Below are 23715 nucleotides of genomic sequence, written 5' to 3'. Positions count from 1 at the left end.
CGTGCACTTTTGCCGCGCCGCGATGACCCATGCAATACGATGGGACCGCAGCGATGTATCCGACGTTACTGCGGCCCGTAGATGCACGCGCGCTGAACAAGACGAGGCAACCCTAGCTACTGAAATATATTCGTCTTATTTACGCGTCTCTTACACTTATAAATCGCATCCCACCGTGACGATTTTCCATTGTGGCGTTTACACCGGCGCGAGTCGTTTCAATCGAAACTGTGTCATCTGTCGAGTCACGCACATTTATTTTGATAAAAAGATGGTGAAAGTCATATGCAGCCTAAGAATTACTCAAAAATATCCGACGATATTTTATGGACAGACTTCTCGTGCACTTTTTTCGAATTTGTTTTGATAAAATTTACCAAGCCACCAAACAATTTTGTGAATTACTTACGAGTGAAAATAAATTCCGTGAGCTATGTAAAAGATGCAGTCTTAATCTTGTCCAAATTAAAGTATCGAAATATAAATATGAAATACGAAATTTTAAATCTTTGGAAATGCGCACGTAAAGCCTCGTCGTTGTAGTTTCAAAAAATTAGAACTATCTTTAATACTTTTGCAACAGAATGTCTGCTAAGAATTCTCATTCGGTGGTTTTCGCGTGAAATTTCACAAAAGTAACGCAAAATGTCGCTGTCCGCACGGATATACGAACGTGACGCGATGCCATTCGCGAGGATCAGCAACGTCGACGCTCGCCTATAATGTACACGGATGCATTAAATAACGCAGCCGGTCAGGCTAATGAAGCCCAGCGGAGACGAGGTGAGTTTGCACATATCGAGTGCGCTTCTATTTTTAGCCAACGCCATATTGCGTTACGCGTTTCGTAACTACCGATACTGGGTGCTCGATCGCATCAACTAGATATTAGATCGTTAATGATTCTATTTACTTCGCACATTTTATAGGAGAATTGCAGCATTGTACGGGCAAAAATAAAAAGTAGAACTGCGACGCAACGCACAGAAATATTCTATTAAATTGTCGATAATATTTATTTAAATTTATTTAAATTATTCATAAATTTTTATTGCAAACAGTATAATACTTATGATATATTCAGAGATCGTTTTGTGCAATTTTTCTTTTAAACATTGGAAAACTTGGCTTCGCATTATTATTCTAAAAAAAATTAGTATTATTTAAATATCGAGTTACTAATTAAATAATGCGCACCAATATTTATTAATACTTTACTCATGCACTTAAAAATTTTCCAATTTATCTTCCGATTTTATTGACAAAGGATGCAATAACGCGTGCGGGAACATTTTGGAGATATAGTCGATAAAACTGTCAGAAAAATACGACCTCATGACGGATTTACACGTGTGGAATATTTTCGCGAATATTTTTCAAAGTCTGGCTTCGCTGCTGTCCATGAAAACTTTCGCATGACGCACAAAGAGACTATTTCAATTTAACAAAAATGTAACTGATGTCTAGCTTGAGAAAGAACACGTGTCACGAAAGTGTGGAATCGCTTTTTAATAGCTGGATGGTATAGGGTGAGACAGGACTCGATTTATATTCATTTAATTAACTTTCGAAGCGACGTAGGATATCGCCTGGCACAATTACTTTCACGGATGCTTTTATATGTAAATCTTATTATCTCTTCTGGTTAATTTATTCAACACGTCCAAGCGTAAAGCAAAGAGTCTCAAAAGGGAAAGAATCGGGAAGAGAGGATCGTTCAACTCTATAGTTGCATATTCGCCTCTCAGTGTGGTGCGACGATCTTGATGCGCGCTTTCAATTAATCGTTCGCGTCAATGAGCTCCGAATCGCGTCTCCTCCGCGACCTTCGACTCTCGTTCGCAGCCGCGTAGGACGGTCGAACTTGACTTTGGTGGAGCCCCGTTGATTTTGGCAGGCATGCGTATGTGCGGCTGCACGGTTTATACTCTCTTTTCGCGCTTCATGGTCAATTCCATGACGATTTTCTCAATATCAAGCACATAATCCGCCTCATCAAATCGTCAAAAAAAATCATGTTTCGAACTCTCGTAATCTTAACTATATACGAGCAAACGAGATTCGACGAAATGCTTTGCACTCGACAGATTTCTGTGCAACGCATAATTTTGGTAGATACGTTAATTAATGTTCTGGAGAAATCATCAGGAAAAATTTTATTTCTCTCATTATTTTCGTTGTTACTAATCTTGATAATCTGATTTAAAAGAATTTCAGAATGATTACAATACATTTTTTTTCTTACATTATTTCTTCGGAGATATTTTATTTGGCATAACTGGGGCAAAGCTTTACGGAATTGATTCTGTACATTTTGACGAATCGATCGTCCGCCGATGATAGTTCGCGCTCGTCGACGAGATATTGTACTCGTTTTTTAAGTGTCCGACGCAACGAATAAACCAAAATAACTCGAAGCAGGTCCCACCAGGCCAGGATAATAATATGAATGAAATACTGGCAAGCCGGTTGGTTGGGTAAGAAGCTGGTATTCCTCGAAGCCAGCTCACCGCCCTACCCCGTCCCTCCATTCCTCTTAGTGTTCGTACATCTCTTTTCTCGAAATTAGAGGACACCTGCCTGAGCTCTTCTGGCTTATCTCCACATGAATGAAGAGAAAACGTCCTGGCATCTGAATCCGTGGACCGGTTAAGGTAGCGCGGACATTTAATCCGTGAATGATCGCGGTGAGAGAAAGACTTGGTTTTAAATAAAATACCTGCGGTATCTCCAAGCAAGATATTGATGTATTATTAGTTTTTTTATTGTATATACATATATTGCGAGAAAGAGATTATATAGGGTGACGTCTGTGTTCACACTTTTCCATAAATTTATCGATATCGATATCGACACGATTGTGCACGTATCCTAATTTCATTTTACCCTTTGGCGGGAGATGTCTGGCGTAAAAGGTCTGCTTTGTGACGATAACGATTATTACGACACACCGGCAAGACCTCCTACGGATCGAGCTGTCGCCGACAGAAATATATTGTTTGTCCGGTCGCGAGATATGCGGGAGACGTTTACGACTATTATTAATCGGAAGTGTTGTGCCAAGTCGTCGAAATAAACCCCGCTCGATTATCTCTCCTGTCGTGCTTTTATATATCCTCCTCGCGCGGCGTGTACACGGCTTTAAGCACTGTGATAACGATTTTATTGGACGCGGAATTGTCTCTCGCCGCGCGTGTCCGATGGCAGACCTTCATTCTAGAAACGAACGATATGTCGATGGCATCTGGTATTTGAAAATAGTTTAGCCAATATACCAATCTTGGCGATGATGTAAGTTCGATTTTGAAAATTTTGCTATACACTACGAATACAAGCGTGTTATATTTTAGCTGAAGCTCAATTCTTATATATACATTTTTTTTGTAATTTTAAATCACGTCATTTAACACGATTGAACCGTATATTAACTTTTAATTTAATACGATTAAACATGTTAAATGACATAATTTAACACAGGAAGAAACATGTAAAAAGAGCTTCAGTCAAATATATTATTTTTACACGTTTATGCGTGTAAAAATAACATACTTGGATTTGCAGTGTAATCGAATTAGGCTACCGCGATAGTTTATTTTCGCATCCCATTGTAACGTAACGTTTTTAAACCGAAGTTGTATCTTTTTTTCAATACGAATATATCATCTATGAGCTAAGCAGGATCGTAAAGTATCAGGGGTTATTTGTGGATTATGATTTCAGCAGAAACTCAACAAAGCTAATTAATCAATATATATAAGAAATATTAAATATGTTATTAGTCCGAGAGCCCACCGCAAAAATTTGGGTCCATCGCTTTTATGGATAAATTTACTTGCAAAAGGTAGTTTATAAGTCGTATTATCATAAACGATTGTCAGCCAAACTCGTACCCCCTGCGTTATGAGCAATAAAAATTTATTAACAATTGGATTTCTAAGCGATTTGGGTCCATCGCTTTTATGGACGAAACTTGTTTCATTCGAAAGGGCATCAAATTCCCTTTCAGAAAATACCCGGCTGATTTGCCCTGGCCCCTGCAAAACCCAGGCTGATCATGATTTTTGACTCAACGCGCAAGTCAGATCGAGCGTGGCGTTTGAAATGCGCGCCGTAAACAAGGACAGAGCGTCACGCTTTTATTTATACTTTGGATACTATCTAATATTATAAATTTTTAAAGATCATAATTGTTGTTATTGTTATTATTTAACGTTTATGATATTATAATATTGTGTAGGGATTATGAATATTTTTGATTTTTTTATCATTCATATTATTATATTTTATTTGTTAATTATATACTTTTATCATTTATCATAGTTAAAAATATCATATTTCCAGATAAAAAGTATGGAACTGTCAGAGAACGTAATGTAAATTGGAATTTTGTCGAATATTTCCAAGTTTTTTACATTTTTTTTATAATTAATTGAATTTTAACAAAATCATAGCAAATACTACACGGAAAAAAATAAACTGTAAAAAATCGTCAGAAATCTGATGACTATTTACAGTTTATTATGTAACTCGGCCACGGGTAATGATAAACTCGTAATTTTTCAATGAAATAAATGAGATACTACTAACACGTCAAATGAATTTTTGATATGCACATCAATGCTTTTTACAGTGTATAATAATATTAATATATATTCAAACAGTAAGATTAGATGTTCATACATCAATTTATAATAAAAATTCAGTAAAATGACTAAATTACAGTGCTAAACAGTATCTTTTATTGATAATTTTATTATTTTTTACATATCATTTTTTTCCGTGTAGTATTTCTTCAGCGATTTTTACTAAAAAAATCCTAGTACGTGTTAATTGTTAATTTAATTGTTTTTTTTGTTTATTAATTGTTTATTTTTAATTGTACAGTTTGTAATTTAATCTTACTTTATTTGTAACTTTCTTACTGTATAATTTTATTTCTGAAACATCTCATTCCGAATTTTTTTATACTGTTTCAATAAATGTAACTGTACCGTGTGAGAAATGTTCATTTAATCTAACCTTAATTAAAAATTTCTATTACAAACTGTACAATTAAAAATAAACAATTAATAAACAATTAAATTAACAATTAACACGTACTAGGATTTTTTTAGTAAAAATCGCTGAAGAAATACTACACGGAAAAAAATGATATGTAAAAAATAATAAAATTATCAATAAAAGATACTGTTTATAACACTGTAATTTAGTCATTTTACTGAATTTTTATTATAAATTGATGTATGAACATCTAATCTTACTGTTTGAATATATATTAATATTATTATACACTGTAAAAAGCATTGATGTGCATATCAAAAATTCATTTGACGTGTTAGTAGTATCTCATTTATTTCATTAAAAAATTACGAGTTTATCATTACCCGTGGCCGAGTTACATAATAAACTGTAAATAGTCATCAGATTTCTGACGATTTTTTACAATTTATTTTTTTCCGTGTAGTATTTGCTATGATTTTGTTAAAATTCAATTAATTATAAAAAAAATGTAAAAAACTTGGAAATATTCGACAAAATTCCAATTTACATTACGTTCTCTGACAGTTCCATACTTTTTATCTGGAAATATGATATTTTTAACTATGATAAATGATAAAAGTATATAATTAACAATAAAATATAATAATATGAATGATAAAAAAATCAAAAATATTCATAATCCCTACACAATATTATAATATCATAAACGTTAAATAATAACAATAACAACAATTATGATCTTTAAAAATTTATAATATTAGATAGTATCCAAAGTATAAATAAAAGCGTGACGCTCTGTCCTTGTTTACGGCGCGCATTTCAAACGCCACGCTCGATCTGACTTGCGCGTTGAGTCAAAAATCATGATCAGCCTGGGTTTTGCAGGGGCCAGGGCAAATCAGCCGGGTATTTTCTGAAAGGGAATTTGATGCCCTTTCGAATGAAACAAGTTTCGTCCATAAAAGCGATGGACCCAAATCGCTTAGAAATCCAATTGTTAATAAATTTTTATTGCTCATAACGCAGGGGGTACGAGTTTGGCTGACAATCGTTTATGATAATACGACTTATAAACTACCTTTTGCAAGTAAATTTATCCATAAAAGCGATGGACCCAAATTTTGCGGTGGGCTCTCGCACTATATAGATTATGAAATGCTGAGATATTTCATCGAACGCGAGGCATTTCTGCGGAAAGTATAAATACAAAGTAAAAATGTAATTCCTATGAAAATCTAAATTGTAAGTTTCTGAGTTGTAAGCTGAAAGGTTTTATTCTTTATAAACTATTTGATGCCATAAATCATCAGGGTTATCGATCAGGGAAAACCGGAAAATGTCAGGGAATCACAAAATTTATTAACCCAAGATAAGATTAAATTATACTGTAATACCGATTTAAAATTTTTAAATTATTTCTTTGAAAACTATTAAATAGAATTTTTTAATTACTTAAGGAAGCATTATAAATATTTTTAATGATTTTTTTTTAATTTTGCAGTAAGCGATTTGCAGAAATTAATAGATAGTTAAAAGGGAAAATTATATCTTAATTTTTGCGTGATATGTGTTAATGATTTTTTGTAAGTCATTCACAGCAAAATAAAAAATTGTATAAAATATTTATTATTCAGCATTTTTTTGAATGTGAACGGATTTACCGCGAAAGGAATATTTTTGTCTTTGTTTTGCATACAGATATTACTGAACGTTATTCGAAATTATGTAGTGTCAAAATTTCTCTAATTAAGAAGGTAATTAGAACGTAGTGTTTAGTGAGACAATTAAATCTCAAATAATGTACACACACAAAAGACAAAATACTAATTTTTAATTAATATCTAAAAAAATTTAACTTTTTTGTTTTTAAAAATAAAATAAAAAATTAAGCGACTCGACTGGCCAATTCTCATTTATTATAACTCACAACGTTTCAACCATAATCTGATCCTTCTCAAGAGATATTATAATTTAATACGCAACATTAAACATCATGCGTCGCCAGACGTTGTATCCATGGCGACGCATGATGTTTAATGTTGCGTATTAAATTATAATATCTCACTTGAGAAGGGCCAGATTATGGTTGAGACGTTGTGAGTTATAATAAATGAGAATTGGCCAGTCGGGTCGTTTAATTTTTTATTTTATTTTTAATTATTTACTGGCGAAGAAAAGGTTATTATCATTGTTTTTTTTTTTTTTTTTTTTTGTATTCAGTACTTCTTTCAGGAGAATTTTTCTAAAAGATGACTGAGAAAACCGAGAAAAGTCAGGGAATATTTATTTTTCTGTTTTGCTATATAACAATCTTGATCATGCAACAGATTTTAATTTTGAAACAAAACAGTTTCTCACGCTTTTTTTCGTTATGCACGCGCAAGAAAATGGTTATTCTTTCGGATCGTTCAAAGTACACATTTGAGATGGAAGGCTGCGATTCGAATAAACGGTTGGAAACAAGATTTTAATGATTTCTACTCTACCTTGACCAACTCATTTTTTTAGCTTATTAAACTAACTATACAGGCTAACTCGCATCGTGATCGTAAAATACTGGCTCGTCAATACGAAAACGTCGGGATAGGAAAAGAAAAATAAATAAATAACAGGGAATGGAAGGAGGGACAGAGTGGGATAGGATAGCGTGATCTTCTATTTTAATGAGTGGCTGCGTTGGCGCGCGGAAATGAGAGACAGCCGGATAATCGGTGTGGTTTCTCAAAATTGCAGCGCTCATATAAGCTCCTAAGTGTCGACGAAGATACGATTGAAAGTGCCAAGATTTTCTTCGATCGTAATGACGACGCCCCGGAAGACTCACTTAAGACTCGTTAAGTATACGCTCAAGCCAAATTTAACTGACGACTAAATTTCCAAGAGCAAGACAAATTAGAGATGATAGAAACTCTCTGTTAATCAAGTGTTTTGTCTTATCCGAGAGAGAATGTGAAGATACAATAACTCGATTCCCAATTGCATTTATTCTAAATTTATGCATCGCTCCATTCCTATTTGCATATAAATCTGCTGTGGAGAATGAATTATTATTATATATATCTTATATCTTATGTATGTTTTAGATATCGACCGTTTTCGTCAGATGTGTTACTTATTTCATTACTACAACGTTAATATTAAGTTGCTTTTAAATATTGAATATCAAGATTTTGACAATTTTACGAAGTTAGAAAATAAGCGTTAATTATCTCAGAATTATTTTTTATGTGACACTTTGGAAATTATATATTTTAAAATATAACTGATATGTTATATCTCAATAACTCTGTGATAATCTACATAAAAGAATTCTGCTGTTTTATGACAAAATATTTGCTGGAATTCAACGTTATTGTACTTTCAAATTACATAAAATCAATTTATCTATGAATATGGATAGACAAGCTATGAAAAGAAAAGCAATAATTGCTTGTTTTTTTATTAAACAAATTGAAATATGCTACGTGATTATAATTTAAAGTTTAATCTTACCGATTCGGTGGCGATTTCAGTTTCAATAATCTTACGAAAGGAATGGAATTTCTCAAATTCTCCAATATTTAACATATTTGATCGAGTGCGATAATAATCCATATGAGTACAAGGCAAACATGACTTTGATCCCCGCATAGTTTACGAGAATTCTATTTTGACGGATGACTATTTTAATTGGAGACTTAGCAGGATCGGGGGCGGCCGTTCTTAACGCTAAATGCGCGGGTGGAGATACGGGGGGTGGGGGCTTCGCACATTTCATGAGCGTATTTTCATCGTGGCCGCAACCATATGGCCATATTACCGAAAGTGCGAAGTTATTTCCGGCTGGGATATACTATTCTGAGAGCTCGACGTAAGTCTCTTCGGGTACAGGGTTTGTTGCGGGTATCTGGCAGCGCGCGCGAAATACCGCGCGATTCTGCAAAACACAATCGTCGTCGACGTTGTCTTCTTAGATAACGACAGGCGACGTTCAGTAAATGTGTCCGTGTCCATGTCCGTCTGACGTCAATGCGGAGGTTTCATTCAAAAACAGGTCTACGTCCGTCTACATTTCGCGTGCATCTTTGATGTATTTACACGTGAGATGGATGCTGCGGGAAAAAATACCTCATATCCGCAGATTTATAAGTAATCTACGTATGTGGATTTTCAAGCGATAGTCCTACGAGAAAAAAAAACGAATACATAAGTACTGAAACGTATTGAAACAAATTGTTCATTCGCGTTTGTCCGCTCTCTCTTGCTTAGTCTGGATCTGGTTTAACGGACACTTTATTTCCGAACGTTCTCGCAGTCTTCGCTATTACGTCTTTCGAGTGGCGGTATTTTGACATCTCTCTAGCTCGTAATCGCTGTCTGCGTATTTTATCATCTTAAAAAAAGATTTCTCACCTCTCGAAATAAACACGGCGCGTAGTAAGTTACACATGTTGGACTCGCGCGCACAAATGCCAAATTGTTTTCCGTAGAAATAACCATCGTAAATGTTTCTCGATTGATCTATTTCGAAAACACAATTTGTATTAACGGCGACAATCGATATCAAGGACAATCGGTTTCTTCGTGAGGATTTTTTTTTTTCCAAAGTGATATATTTAGCCGTGATTAATATGCATGGCACCTGATGTGCGCCGAACTAGTAAGGATAATAAATTATTCACATCGACTGACTTCCTTATTCGCTTTTAAATTTCATCAGAATCCGGTGAATGACATGTTTCCTTTTATGGTTCCTCCGAACGTGTGACATGTTTCTTTCCTGTAATTAGTTTCATGCAGTTTAAATTCGATACATATGACGTATCGTTTCTTTGGCTTTTCGCTGTATGAAAGACAAGTTTTATATTAGTTTTACTCGCATGAACGCGCGACGGCCGACGCGGATTGGCTGCAAATAACGAATTGGCCGGACACTTACTCCCGCGTGTCCATAATATCGAACTTTCATCTCAACATATCGGCGTATCTACGTCGCGCGAGAAGTTATTCTTGTCGAAGTTACGCCAATTTCCTCTTGCGTCTCGCTTGCTTCTCGCGCGGCACGTTGCATCGACGTCGGCATCGCACGTCGGTCCCACCACCGCGACCGGTATAGTAAATTCCCGGAGCGATTGATGATATTTTCAGATATCTGCCGCGTATATCTTCCTCGTCGCGCTTGACGTGTCCCCGCCTCCGCCGCGCCGCGGCCGCCTCCGGAGAGATGCATTCAAAAACAGTCCCGGCACGAGTTGGATAATCTCGACATCGCCTGGCACGTCTTGGCGACGTCAATGCGGAGGTTTCATTCATCGTTCCGTATATTTTCGATTTCACCCTGCGCCCCGTTCCCCAATCCCTCCCCCCCTTTCGTCACCCTCGGTTCTCTTACGTCCGCGGGCCTCACTTGTTGCTGCACTGACGCATCGTCTATATATAGCCGCCGCGCCGCCGAAACGCCCGATATTATTTTCGACATTCTATTCCGCTGTCGTTTGATCATCGGATCGAGAGGTGTACGAAGAGAGAGGAAAAGAAAGAGAGAGAGGAGTGGCAAGTCGTCGTTATATACACGGCGATCTAAAAATAGGCGGTGAGGTGTCGCGGGAAGACGCGGGGGTGTTATTACAGGCGAGATAGATGGATTCGCAAGCGCGACCACCGGTCATTCCGGAGTTAACGACTCGTGTGAGAGACGACGTTAATGTTTGTTGCCCGTGAGCGCGCGCGCGCGCACAAGCTCCTTCTATTTTTAGACGGCCCGATCGGCAGCTATACGGGCATCGTGAAGGCCGCGCATTGCGAAACGATTATCGATGTTGGCGCATGTTACTGCAGTCGGTCCCTGGATCCATCTGTGTTCTTTGTGTACGATTTTGCGCGCGTGCAATTCCGCGATCGGCTCGTATTGGCGTTAGACGAGGACAGAGGACACAGGATTCGTCGTTTGTTGAAAGTTGCCTGTATATTTATATATAGATTGCGTTTTCGTACGTGAATGCACATTCTGATGCAACGTTATGGAACCACGTGGACGTCTGCTCGGTTTTAAGTATAAGGATTACAGGTCGCCCTACTGTCGAATCCAATTAATATTACTCTAAAGTTTGTCTCGGTACATGATTAAATAAAATGTTGAGACAGTGTAAAAATAAACTAGATGCTTGTAGAAAAGAGCCGAATTAAAACCTATCTCAAGAATTATTTATCGAAAAGTTAATTTATAACGGTTCTATCTTTATGTTAAACTAAATTTTATGATAAAAGGTATATTATTTTATAAATTGGTAATTTATTATTTTTGATTGATGATGAATTCTCATTGATATTCTGTCTTAAGATAACAAAATTCTATTTAGCATTTTAGTATGACTTTTAGAGAACTTGTTTTATTGTATGTACAATCAATTGCTATTTCTTATTTACTGATTATACGTGTCAATTAGTAGTCGATTAGTTTTATGAAGAATCGATTTTGAACCTGCTTCTGTAGCGTACTCTTTAATATTACGTCTATATGGCGATCTTTGACATTTGTTTCGGCCAGGCAATCAATTAATTCGGATCTAAAAAATAATTGATGTTAATCGCAATTTCAAGCGATTTACAAATTTAATGGGTCATCTGAATTGACGTGACTCACTTATTTAACATATTCTTTTTCAAGAAATAACTTCCCTCATTTGAACTTCATATTGGAAACCTTTTGCGAGAATATTTTTTAATATTTTCCCTTGGGCACATATGCGATCTGCCTGCTCCTCATGTGCGACCAAACATATCTCATATTGTGAGTAACCGTAGCTAGTAATATGATACAGATTCCCATCGCCTTAATAAACATCCGCTTTCGTTCGTCTAAGTTTTGCGAGGATGTCCAGCTTAAAAACTCGACCATGTCCTTTGCCATTTGCGATGTCGTCGACGGGGTGCCATCGTCGTATTCCACCGCTCCTTCAGTTAGCATCTGAACACATGATTCATAATACGTTGTAATGACTATCAAATGAGAGGGCGCACAATTAAAATTTCATTAGCATGAAAGATTAATTAGTGAAATAAATATTAACAATGTTGATGTATAAATAATAAAATTATCTCTTGATAAGGTATAATTCGGCACGATCAATACCTCATTGACATTTATCTTAAGTTTGCCGAGCTAACAATTTGGCGGATGTTTGTTGTATCTGTAAACTATGTCCGGTCATTATATTTTCCTTTATTTATTTATTTATTTTGTCATTATCCTATGCTTCTATCTTTTTAGAAGAAAGGAAGAGATAGCTTGAATTTTCCTCAATAAAAGGAAAAAAAATGCATTCCGAGTTACGAAGATATAGAGATTCTCAAGGCTCATTGATGGATATAGACAATTAGCGTATTTCATTGCTTAATTTTAAACAAATTTGAACACATTTAAATTTTACAACTGAATGTTAAAGATCATGTAGAAGAGATAGCGCCTGTTAAAACTTGTACGAAATATTTTATCTCAAATTGAGAATTAAGTATATAGATGAAAGAAAACAAGAGGAAGTCTCGAACTATCTGTATAAAAATATGCGGAATAATATATTGGATACTTACTTGCGCCATACTGATTACGTTTCCGGGAAAGTAGGCATTAAAATGTTGCTGATCGGTTAAAGATACACCTGCTGGCGGTTCCATCCATCCCGTCAGCAAAGAAAATACGTAATTTCTACCGTTCCTCCTGGCAAAAATGATGTAGGTCAGATCTGGTGGGTACGCGCCGAAATTTGCCGCCCTGGACGCTTCCTCATTCGGAAAAGGAGGTGGCAATAAATCAGACAGTCTTCCGGGTCTCATATAGTAGTTACCCTCTTCGTCAGGTCCGTCTCGAATCTGCATATCCGAAATCGATATCTATATTATTCCATGAAGTCCAAACTGGATAAAAAAAGTTAATTTAAAGTTTTACATTAAAAGATCAATCAAGCATTCTTCACGAACTGTATAAATATTTATTTGTATTTTATTAATTAGATTAAAAATATGATTAGTTATTATTAATGCATTAAGTTTCTACATGCATAAGATACTATTAATATATATTTGGTACGGATAAAAAAACATCATGAAGCAATGACAAGACCAATAGATTACATGGCTATATAAGATTATATCGTTTTTGTATTATCTTAAACTAGCTGTCAGTTCTTGCGATAAATAAAAAAAAATAGTTTGATAAGACACGTGAACCATTGATTAACTTTATCGAACAATTTTATACTACTAAATTGATAACACATATGATGCATTTACAATAGCATATAATATTGCAAAATAGTAACTTAATATCTGTAAAAACTTTCTGTAAGATTGTGATAGGAAAGTCACCACATTTTGTATCAAATAACTTTTCAATATTATTTCGATATATATAAGATGATTTGAAACAACCCTATTGTCCCGCAAATATCATATTTCTGACTCGATTTGAGATGATTTTTCCTGTAGATTTTCACCGAAGCTTAGTTTTCGAGTTATAAAAGGAAATAGTTACCTTACTACGGGCCGGGTACAGGAGGTAGGCAGGGGCGGCGCGACTCATCGTCGCGGGCGCAATTCACCGTCCGCTGGATGAAATCCGTTAGTGTGCAATTCGCTCACTTGCAGAGAAAATGGCATGGTATATCGAGAATTTTTTGTCGCGTCGATGCGAAGATGATCGGCTTGCGGATGTAAGGAATGAGGCGCTTGTTGCGATCAGCTGTCGCGCCGCTCCTGTCTATCTCCTGTACTCGGCCCGTAATAAGGTAACTATTTTTTTTTATAACTCGAAAACTACACTGAGAAAAAAATTTATTAATCCCAAAAATTATTTAGTCCGATACGTTCAACTAAACATTTTAGTTGGTTAACTAAACATTAGTTGAATTAATTAATTCTTGATTAAAGAAACTAAATAAATTGTTGAAACAAACTAATGTTTAGTTAACTAACTAAAATGTTTAGTTGAACGTATCGGACTAAATATTTTTTCGGATTAACAATTTTTTTCTCAGAGTAAGCTTCGGCAAAAATTTTGCTACAGGAAAAATCGTCTCAGAATTGAGTCAGGAATCTGATATTTGCGGGACAATAGGGTTGTTTCAAGTTTCAAATCACCGTATGTACAATCTACAAGAATTTGTTTTTCTACATTGCTATCTTTTTTTTATTATTATTATTACATAAGAGAAAATGTTACAAGACTGTAGAAATATTTGGTGAATTTTAGTAACTGAAGAGTAACTCTGAATTTTTTTCAAATACCCAATTTTGCAAACACACACACACACACACACACACACTCTCTCTCTCTCTCTCTCTCTCTCTCTCTCTCTTCGGCTGTAATACCGGACAGAAACGTGTATTTCTCGCTATACAGAGTGGTAGCTAATCTCATTTTTGCGTGGACGGAGAATGTTCCCGGCGAGCCAACTCGTAATTGAATTATGCGTCGTCATCGTCGTCGAGTGCGGACTCGAAGTCAATTTACGAGAGCCGCGAGAAAGAGGAGGAAACGAAACGCCTACGCCAAAAGTGGAATCGGCGGGATCCGACGGCGCGGGATAAATTCAGGCCTACCGTCTACCTCGTACTCGGCGGCAATGGCCTTGACCTCGTCCCTTGTGTGTGAAACGTCGATCAGATCCATGAATCGCACGTAGCGCAAGCTGTGGCACGTGTGACATACGGTTCTGTAGACTTGCCAGCCCCGCCGCACGGCCGAGTGGTCCAGAGTCGTGAGGTATCCCTCGAAGGCCCAGGGATAGCTGGGCAGATGCGCGACGCGGTCCATCGCCTGAACCGATCGGTCCAGGAAATATAAGAACGCTCCGCAGGTGGCACCCGCGCCCACCAGCACGCCTAGACCATTCCTCAGAATTCTTCTTCCACGCCTCCACTCGATACCGTTGTACCACGTATAAACTCCACCGAATTGCTGCCGTTGAAAGCCGCGTTTCACTCGTGATGAAAAATAGTTTTTCGTCAAAAGCGCAGCCATTTTTCTCTGGGACAAGATAGTCTCGGGGAAACAATCGATGGTTTAGCGAGTCAAACTGTGGAATACTGGGTGTCATTCATATGATATCTGCGTAAAATACTTTTTCTCGCAACTGTTGAATTTCTACTGTTAAACAGGAAAAACAGGAGAATCTTGAGAGTCTATTGATATCACATTTTTTTTTAGGTTTGCATTTATAATCACATTTGAAAAATTCTAAAACCAGTTTTGAGACACGATTCGATTTAATACATAAACCGTGCAAATTAATTCAATATTTATTACGTTATATTTGCAGTCGTGATTAGATTAAGAAACTCGGATGAAATTAGTCTTGAAACACAGTCTGGGTTTTATTTCTCGCACATACACACAATTCAATAATTGATTCTTGAGAGAAGATAATATATATGTATGTAGGGTAACTCGGGGGAATATGCCATACTTAAGAAAAATATGATTTTTTTCCTATTTCTTTTCTTTTAGGTATCTTTGCATACTGGTCTTCTTTTTCCTTCTTTTATCTGTTATTTATATATGGTTTTCATCATGTGGGTAATATTCCACATATACAAACATGTATAGTAATTTAACTTTAGAAGGGCATTCTTGTCTAAAAACATGTAAAAGAATATTTTTATTACTTTGTTTGCATTTCAATAGTACTCTGTGTGCTACAAGTAGTCTAAATTATTCAGAATGCAATTTTTGCAAAATATTAAGTACGTAGCCTATAATATTCTTAGCGCATGAAATAAACGTGTTTATTCAACATTTTTTAATATTTTTTCATCATTTTTTCACCATTTTTTCAATATTTATGCGGCAAATATTTATTTATACTGTTTACAGCAGTATCCTGCTAGTAGGTTAGGAAGCTGTAAACAATACTGACATTTTACCCCTAATATCTAAGTAGTGGCATATTCCCCCAAGATGCAGTTTTATATTAAAATGAACCTGTATTATACGATTGCCAGTAAAACGAATCGGCGACGTACTGAATACTTTCATCCTAATCAATATTAATAGAACGACAAGCTGATCGAGTTAAAAATAGTGTAATGCTTGAAGAATATCTTATATAAAATACTAACAATAAGAAAATTCTAAAAAGCACGTTGTCATATACTTGTCATACTGTACTTACCCCATAAAAACTATAATACTGACAGGAAGTAAGTAAAACTTGGGCAAAACGTCAGATATAATATTTTTAACAATTTCACAGTATTTACAACAACGCTCCTAGCCGTAGCTTTGTTAAACATAACGAGTGGCATATTCCCCACACTGGCATATTCCCCCCCAGTTACTCTATATCCATTAGTTTTTGAACTTTATAAAGTTTTTCTGAAGGTGCCGTGAGAAGAGAACAATTGTTTATGTAACAAATGTGACTTAAAGTTCAGAAGTAGTTTTTTAAAGCATTAATAATTCTTTTCAAATGGAGTTATTAATAAAGCATTCAAATTGTCACTAAAAGAAAGAATTAAATAATTGGCCTGTAATTTAAAATTTGCTGTTAACAGTGGATATTTATATACATATTAATAAATTGAAACAAATTTTCGTGTTAATTAGTATTCAAGTAACAATATTTTATTTGCTCCCTCCATCGAACGGAATGAATCACGGCGACGCTAACGAGTTTACAAAATATACCACAAAATATAACTGCTCATATAATTAAATCAAAATTCGATCATTTAAAATGTAACGAATAAAACATACAGCATATATTTATTTTATTAGATGTTGAACATTTTATGATAACAGTCTGACTGGCATATGATTTGGTATTTGTTTAGTGGTGTACAGTATACTGCCGTATATAATATAATATAATTGCAAGGCCGCCACATGCCGTGTTGTCATTCGCGGTTAGACTCGAGCGAACAGGTAACGCAAGCCGCTCCGTGTGTCATATTATTCTTCGAAACGCGAAAAGTACTACAAAATATTAAATGGTATCGTACGTCGCACTTATTAGTAAGCGATTATTAACTCGCACTGTTAACAATTCATAAACGTATCGAGGCGACGACCGCTTGTCGAAGTAGATACATATTTCGCGCGATTTATTGACACCCGTGAGTCTCGCAAAGTGAACGACATTTCAAATAGAATCTAAAGCAAAACGCTCTCACAGAGCACAGATAAACGCCGAATGTATACTATACTCAAGTGATGAATGAAAACATGAGGGAGGTAGATGCGTCTCTGCTATACGACTGTACTTGTATCAATTGGATGCATTTGTTCGGAACAGGAATCGAAACGATAAAAAATAGCCAATAGGGACATTATATTGTTTTGGGATGTATTTCCGGGTGATAATTATGTATTCAGTGACGCTTAAATTTGAATATATCCCATGTTTTTGACGCTTTGGGCTTCTAGTTCAAATTTCGGTTTAAATAATTTACCTATATGTCCACCATTCTGGGATTAATTACGCGGAACAATATATGACTCGCGGGATCAAGTTATTAAAGTAACGAGAAGTCATGTTATTTCTGTTAAGTATTTTGATTTAATTAATTAATCTGAAAATAAAAAAAAACAGAATATTTAGAGTACATTTATAATACGTGAAATATTTCGTGCGGTAAAATATATTGACTGACATACGGTCTTGATATTTGTGTGTGGTTATAGTCTTCAATCTATACATATATATAGTGTATTATATAATAGTAAAGTGAGCATCGATTAATATCAGGAGTGCCACGTAAAGTGCGATTGTTCTATTCTAGTGATTAATAAACATGACTAGGACAAATTAGGAATCTTGATGAATCTTAATCATCTTACATAATTAATAACTGCCAATTTATTGAACATTTTATACATGATTGCATAAGCATAAGATCTTCAAAAACACAATTAAAGAAACGTAAAGATATTTTAATAATATTATTTAGTTAATTTTTTATCGTGAACTTTATATCAAGTATATTATATAATAGATTTAATTTTTGAGGTTATTTCTCATGTAATTAGGAAAAAATAAGACAAAGAGGAGAAAATAAAATAAAACTGTCAAATACAATATTGACGTTTCTAAAATATAAAATTTTTACTTAAAGTTCTTCATGTTTTTCATATCTAATGGATAATGAAGATTGAAATAAGATGTTTATGTATTTTGTTTACATATTTATGTAAAATAAAAATAACGTATCTATAGAACATAGTACGGAATAATTGTTAACTTAGTTATGTTACTTTATTTTCTTTGTTTCAAATATTTTTAAAATAAAAATTAAAGTTTGAGTTTTGTTTCTTTATGTTTCTATGATTAAATATTATATAAGCTGGTATAAAAGAACAATGTTTAGAGATTTTTTCATATTATGTTTATATAACTGTTTTTCTTATTTTTATCCATAGAATATATTGGCGCAATTTGGCTGAAACCTGGGATACCCTGTATAAAAGACGAATAGAAAGTATTTCATTGTCAGATAGAATTTTTCAATTAATTTATTTCATAAAGAAGGGTACGCTGTCTATTATATTTTTCTTATAATAAATAAGCTAATTTTATTACAATTTTCATACCTATCTATTTTTATTTATCGATAACTTGACTTTATATTACTTGAGACATACATTTAATAACGTGAGATAATTTTAATAACTATCTCACCGCTGCTAATATTGTGGAGTATTCCACATAACATCCCTTAGGGATGACTGATCTGCATAGTCAGGTTCAGTCTAGCGAATCTATAGACCAGAGTTCAGTATACTGCGGTACTCTCATACATTTACACTTCATATACATCTATATGCATACATTTTTACGATGGAATATGGAATAATCCAATAAACATTTGAGGCAAGATAGAAGTAAGATACTTAAAGCTAATTCAAGAATAATAAAGAGAAGACTTTACACGTGTTTAATACCTATAGAAGAAGCAAAAGATAGCGAAAAGCTTATTTTTTAAATTCATATCCCTTAATTAAAAAGAAAATTTTGCAATATCCATACTTTAATGGTAACAATGCATTCAGCCGCATAGTGGTTGTAGTCGGGCACACCATAAATTAATAGAAATACGAGACAATCCTTTTTCTTTCTCTCTTTTATTAATTCATACTAATTCGATTACTCGTTGACCCGACATTGCATATGGAACTGTCGTGAAATTATAAAATCTGTTACTAACATTCAGATTTTCTTATGCTGCATAAGAAAATCTGAATGTTAGTAACAGATTTTATAATTTCACGACAGTTCCATTTCTTGCGATGATTTTTTTATGCAATGTCGGGTCAACGAGTAATCGAATTAGTATGAGTTAATAAAAGAGAGAAAGAAAAAGGATTGTCTCGTATTTCTATTAATTTATGGTGTGCCCGACTACAACCACTATACGGCTGAATGCATATACTAAGAGAGGATGCCGCAATAATCTATAATTAGAGACATTCGCGTCCCAGTATCGTAAATACCCGGCTTGGCTAACGTTTCGAGAGGCAGCCGGCTCGAGAGACTCCTACGACTCTACGAAGAAAAAGGAATTCGATCCGCTTCGTGCCATTTTCGAAAATTCAAGCGTGGGTGGCCATTTAGACGAGATACGCCCGACCTTTCCGACTGTATTTTCGAGGTGTATCTAGCAGGAAATCCCCAGGCTCAATGTGTACTTGCGATTCTTATCCAACTTTCGATTCAACATGAATCTCTCATTCGATAATTTATATTACAATTTACAGCTTATTTTTGATAAGTTTCGTGTGTGTGTGTGTGTGTGCGTGCGCTGCGTGCGTGCGTGCCGTGCGTGCGTGCGTGCGTGCGTGCGTGCGTGCGTGCGTGCGTGCGTGCGTGCGTGCGTGCGTGGTGCGTGCGTGCGGCGTGGTGCGTGTGCGTGCGTGCGTGCGTGTGCGTGCGTGCGTGCTGCGTCGTGGGTCGTGCGTGCGTGCTGTGCGTGCGTGCGTGCGTGCGTGCGTGTGCGTGGGCGTGCGTGCGTGCGTCGTGCGTGCGTGCGTGCGTGCGGGCGTGCGTGCGTGCGTGCGTGCGTGCGTGCGTGGTGCTGTGCGTGTGGTGTGTGTGTGGTGTGTGTGTACACACAAGTAGAATCTAATCTTGATAAGATATTGTGGAGGCATTAAAAACGTTATATGTATACATATATATAGAATAGATATATATTATGTTAAATTTTTAATGCCTCAACTATATCGAGATTAGATTTTGCTTGCGAGAAATAATTATTTTTAGAAATACTTACGAAGAGATATAGATAGTTTGAATTGATCTTTCTATATTTCAACCTCAACCTGCAAATAAATACTAATATTTTTTTGTTATTATACACGCTATTTGTGTCATTTGATCTCATTGCTAGTATCTAATCGCATTGCACTCTCGATTATGCGATGACAAAAAATACATTCGACGCCAGGTGTTGCGTCGTTTACTTCACGAATACCGGGTAAACGTGCCTACGTGAAACCATTGGCAGCTCCGTCACGATTAATAATACACGTGCGATCTATTTGCGAGACATTGAGAAGTCAAAGCCGGCCGAAGTGATTCGATGAAATTAATTCTTACGTCGCTTGCATCGCATCGTAAATCAAAGTCACCGCGGGCGAGACTCTCGCGATCGGTCGCGTAAAACGTTTTTCGCGGTTTCGAACGGACGGAGGCGTCTTCGTTTCGACCGTTTCGACGTTATACACGTTGGGGGATTGACGTTTCCGCTTGCTTTCGTCAATTCCGCCGCTGCGTATCTCAGCGAGATATCACGACTCGGCAAATGGAAGAAAGAAGGACGACAAGAGAGTTAGAAGGATGGAGGAAGTGGCGAGGAGGGAGGGACGCAAGTGCATGCGCCGCGCTCTCGCATACGCGTCGCCGTACTATCGTGCAATTACGTTACACAACGTCGTTACACAACGACGTTTTACAATAAAGGCACAAGCCGGGTGTATTTCCGCACCGCGTTATAAATAAACTACTCGGTTATGCTTGGCATTATGCATGCGCGCATATTGGCGCGCGGTTACGTTGCGCGTTACGCCTGCGAGTGTTGTGTTGCGAGCGCGTGTGTACGCGTGTTATGCACGCGCGAGCCCGCACAAACGACGATGTAACGGCGACTCAAAGGTGTATCCTGCTGACTCGAATGATCGCCAGAGATCTCTCTCCAGCGCGGCGGGTTGTATACGTATTATATACTTACGGCGAAAAAAGATTTGGACCGCCGCGTTTTACGATTGTCTGCCTCGCATTAACTCTCTTTAACATTCCTGATATTGTTCTCGCATTACACCACTTTTAATTTCACGTTTCTTTTCCTAAGTACCTTGCCAATTCTCGTGCTTATCTTTAACCGTTTCAATTAGCTATACCGTATGTTTATCAATTTCGAGTTACATTTCTCATATTATTTCCAGTTTTTTTGTTGCGATTTTGTTCTTTGTTATGCTGATATTATTTGGGATTTTTTGTGGACGAGATCATTTCAAGATATTTTTTCCAAAAATTAACTTTGTGAACATAATAGTTTTCTAAATAAACAGATATACTCATTAGAGGAGGATGGGGGAATAGGAACCACGGGGTAATAAGAATTATCTTAGAATAAATTGACGTGAGTAACTCTTATGGAACACTCCGCCATTCGAACATTTTATCGAGCTCGCTTTGTTTGCCTGGTAAAGTGCATGTTATGTTTTCGGTCGCTCCGTTACAATTTTTATCGATTTTTTCTTAACCAAAAAGTGGTTTTATTTTTCATTAATTAAATTTATTTATTATTATTATTATTATTATTACTTTATAGACAAAACAAATAATAAAATTAAAAAATCTTTTTAGTAGTTTTTCTTTTAAATCACCGACAAAAAATTAGAGTAATGGGGTAATTCGAAATAACTCCAATGGTGTAATTAGAACGCTCTAATTACTTTGGGTATACAAATTTTAAACATACGAATGCGTAGCTTGTAAAAAAGGTAAACAATTTTATTTGGACTTTTGCATTTGTAAAAATTAATTATAAAATGATAAAAAAAAACCTTAAATTTAATGATTGATCTCGTTCTAGGTAATGGAAAATAATAAAATCTATTTTTTACCTATTTAATTACTGTTTCCATAAATAAGTACTTTATTACTCACTTAAATGTTTCGTACAGGCAATGGATTTCATTACTCATAAGGTAGTTCTCATTGCCCGATACCTGGGGAGTTTACTTTTATTTAAAAAAATGTTTATTTTTTTGTTGATTTTATTGGAATTTAAATATTTATGTTATACTAAATTGAAGCTTAATGTTTTTCGAATTTAATTACTATAAAAGTTTAAATAAATATTCGGTGATTATAATATATTTATTATATTTTTTTTAACAGGTGCCAATTCTCCTGATGTCTTCTCCTAATTACCTGTGGCTTTTCGGAAATATAAAGTATAATTTATGCAAGCTGTTTTAAAAACAAGCTCTCTATTTTTTCTCGAAAATAGTGATATCCTTTTATTTATTCACATATTAATAATTTATAATTTGCCATAGTTTTACTCAATCTTTGTGACTTTTATGTTTGCCAAAATTATCCGTAAAGGTTTGTAACGATAGAATTCCCAACAAGAATTTAAAAAATCGGTGAATGCACGGCGCGTTTATAACGGAGTGATGGCAATAGACCACGGGGGGGAGGGGATTAAATTTATCGTACAAGCTTGATTCCGTTTAACACAATTTCCATCTAGTTCGTCATCGCGCGGTCACTCAGCGACGGCGAATAACCGTCAAGCCGAAATTAGGCGGCCCGGTGTATAATTAATCCGCTCGTTTCTTTCCAGGAGCGGCCCGACGAAGATTGCGGTTGATTGAAAATCGATGCGGGCCGAATCTTCGCCGCGACCGTTCCGGCGAGATCGTTTATTTTTAAGGTTTAAGCACACTGAAGGGGAAAGAAAGACATACGTTTGGAACCACCGTGCAGTCTGCATTATTTATTCTCAGGGTATAGATAGGTAATATAGCGCTGTGCGGTCTCGTGGCGCGGCGGTCAATACACTGTTGAATAATTTAGGTGTGATCGCGTTCTCCACTTATTTTCTCGCGGGACATTTTTGCTCGTTGGGGCGAATAAGGAAGGAAATCGTTGGATTGTGCAAAAAAAAAGAAAGAAAGAAAGAAAAAGAAAAATGCATCAGAAATTACGTAGTCACCAGCGAACGTTGTGTCGATTAGTTGATTTAGCGCGTCGCGGCTGATAATTCCGCCAGGTGCACGCGTCGAGCGCATTAAAAGTGTTTTCCATATCGCGAAGACGAGAGGAAGGGGGGAAGGGAACCTGCAAAATTATTGCGATACCGAGCGAGCGCGGTTCATTATTAACGCGGCGTCGAGGCGGTGCGGTTAAGCGATTTTGCGAGCTTGAGCGAGATTTAATTCCATTCACCGTTGCGGAAGTTCAACGATTAGTTTGCCGATCGAGTTTCTCTGCCTCCTCCTCCTCCCCCCAAAGTCTTTCTCTTTATGCGACACCTTCTTTGTCTAATTTTGCAATTAGAGTGTTTTTTGTAATTTCAAGCTAGCTTAACGGACGTGCCATTATTTTCGCGGCTGGAATAGAACTGGCTTCGTCGTCGTCGTCGTGGTCGTCGTTGTCTTCGTGAGTCGGCTACAAATACATTTCGCATAATAATAATAACGATCCGTGTACCGTTACACGTCTAATAATA

The 23715-nt window shown here is 36.1% G+C and overlaps 2 protein-coding genes across 4 annotated transcripts in view; one reads left to right on the top strand and one right to left on the bottom strand.

The window, feature by feature from the left end:
• Hdac4 (histone deacetylase 4) overlaps nt 1–23715 on the top strand; it is a 132397-nt gene that overhangs the window by 4673 nt on the left and 104009 nt on the right. The window lies entirely within an intron of this gene.
• LOC139810368 (uncharacterized) lies at nt 10388–17888 on the bottom strand. 2 transcript variants are annotated; one of them, XR_011731306.1, is made up of 4 exons: nt 14585–17886; nt 12571–12849; nt 11624–11947; nt 10388–11546 (listed from the first exon to the last, which is right to left on the bottom strand). XR_011731306.1 is itself a non-coding variant. In XM_071773852.1 (3 exons), the coding sequence occupies exons 1-3, from the start codon at nt 14996–14998 to the stop codon at nt 11702–11704; spliced, it is 939 nt and encodes a 312-aa protein (XP_071629953.1). In that variant the 5' UTR covers nt 14999–17888; the 3' UTR covers nt 11558–11701. The 2 variants fall into 2 exon arrangements, 1 of the variants encoding a protein (XP_071629953.1); XM_071773852.1 differs by lacking the exon at nt 10388–11546 and having other exon boundaries at nt 11558–11947; nt 14585–17888.

The sequence above is a fragment of the Temnothorax longispinosus genome, chromosome 3 (genome assembly GCF_030848805.1).
Source record: "Temnothorax longispinosus isolate EJ_2023e chromosome 3, Tlon_JGU_v1, whole genome shotgun sequence".
In the NCBI taxonomy this organism is placed as follows: domain Eukaryota; kingdom Metazoa; phylum Arthropoda; class Insecta; order Hymenoptera; family Formicidae; genus Temnothorax; species Temnothorax longispinosus.
Note: the sequence above shows the minus strand (reverse complement) of the source record. Positions and strands in the feature narration are given on the sequence as shown.

Excerpts from the sequence above, each read along its gene's own strand:
- LOC139810368 (XM_071773852.1), bottom strand. The coding sequence starts at position 14,998 with ATGGCTGCGCTTTTGACGAAAAACTATTTTTCATCACGAGTGAAACGC. Across the intron at positions 12,850-14,584 it reads CCATTGCCGCCGAGTACGAG|ATTCGAGACGGACCTGACGA; the intron begins GTAGACGGTAGG and ends TCGGATATGCAG. Across the intron at positions 11,948-12,570 it reads ACGTAATCAGTATGGCGCAA|ATGCTAACTGAAGGAGCGGT; the intron begins GTAAGTATCCAA and ends TCATGTGTTCAG.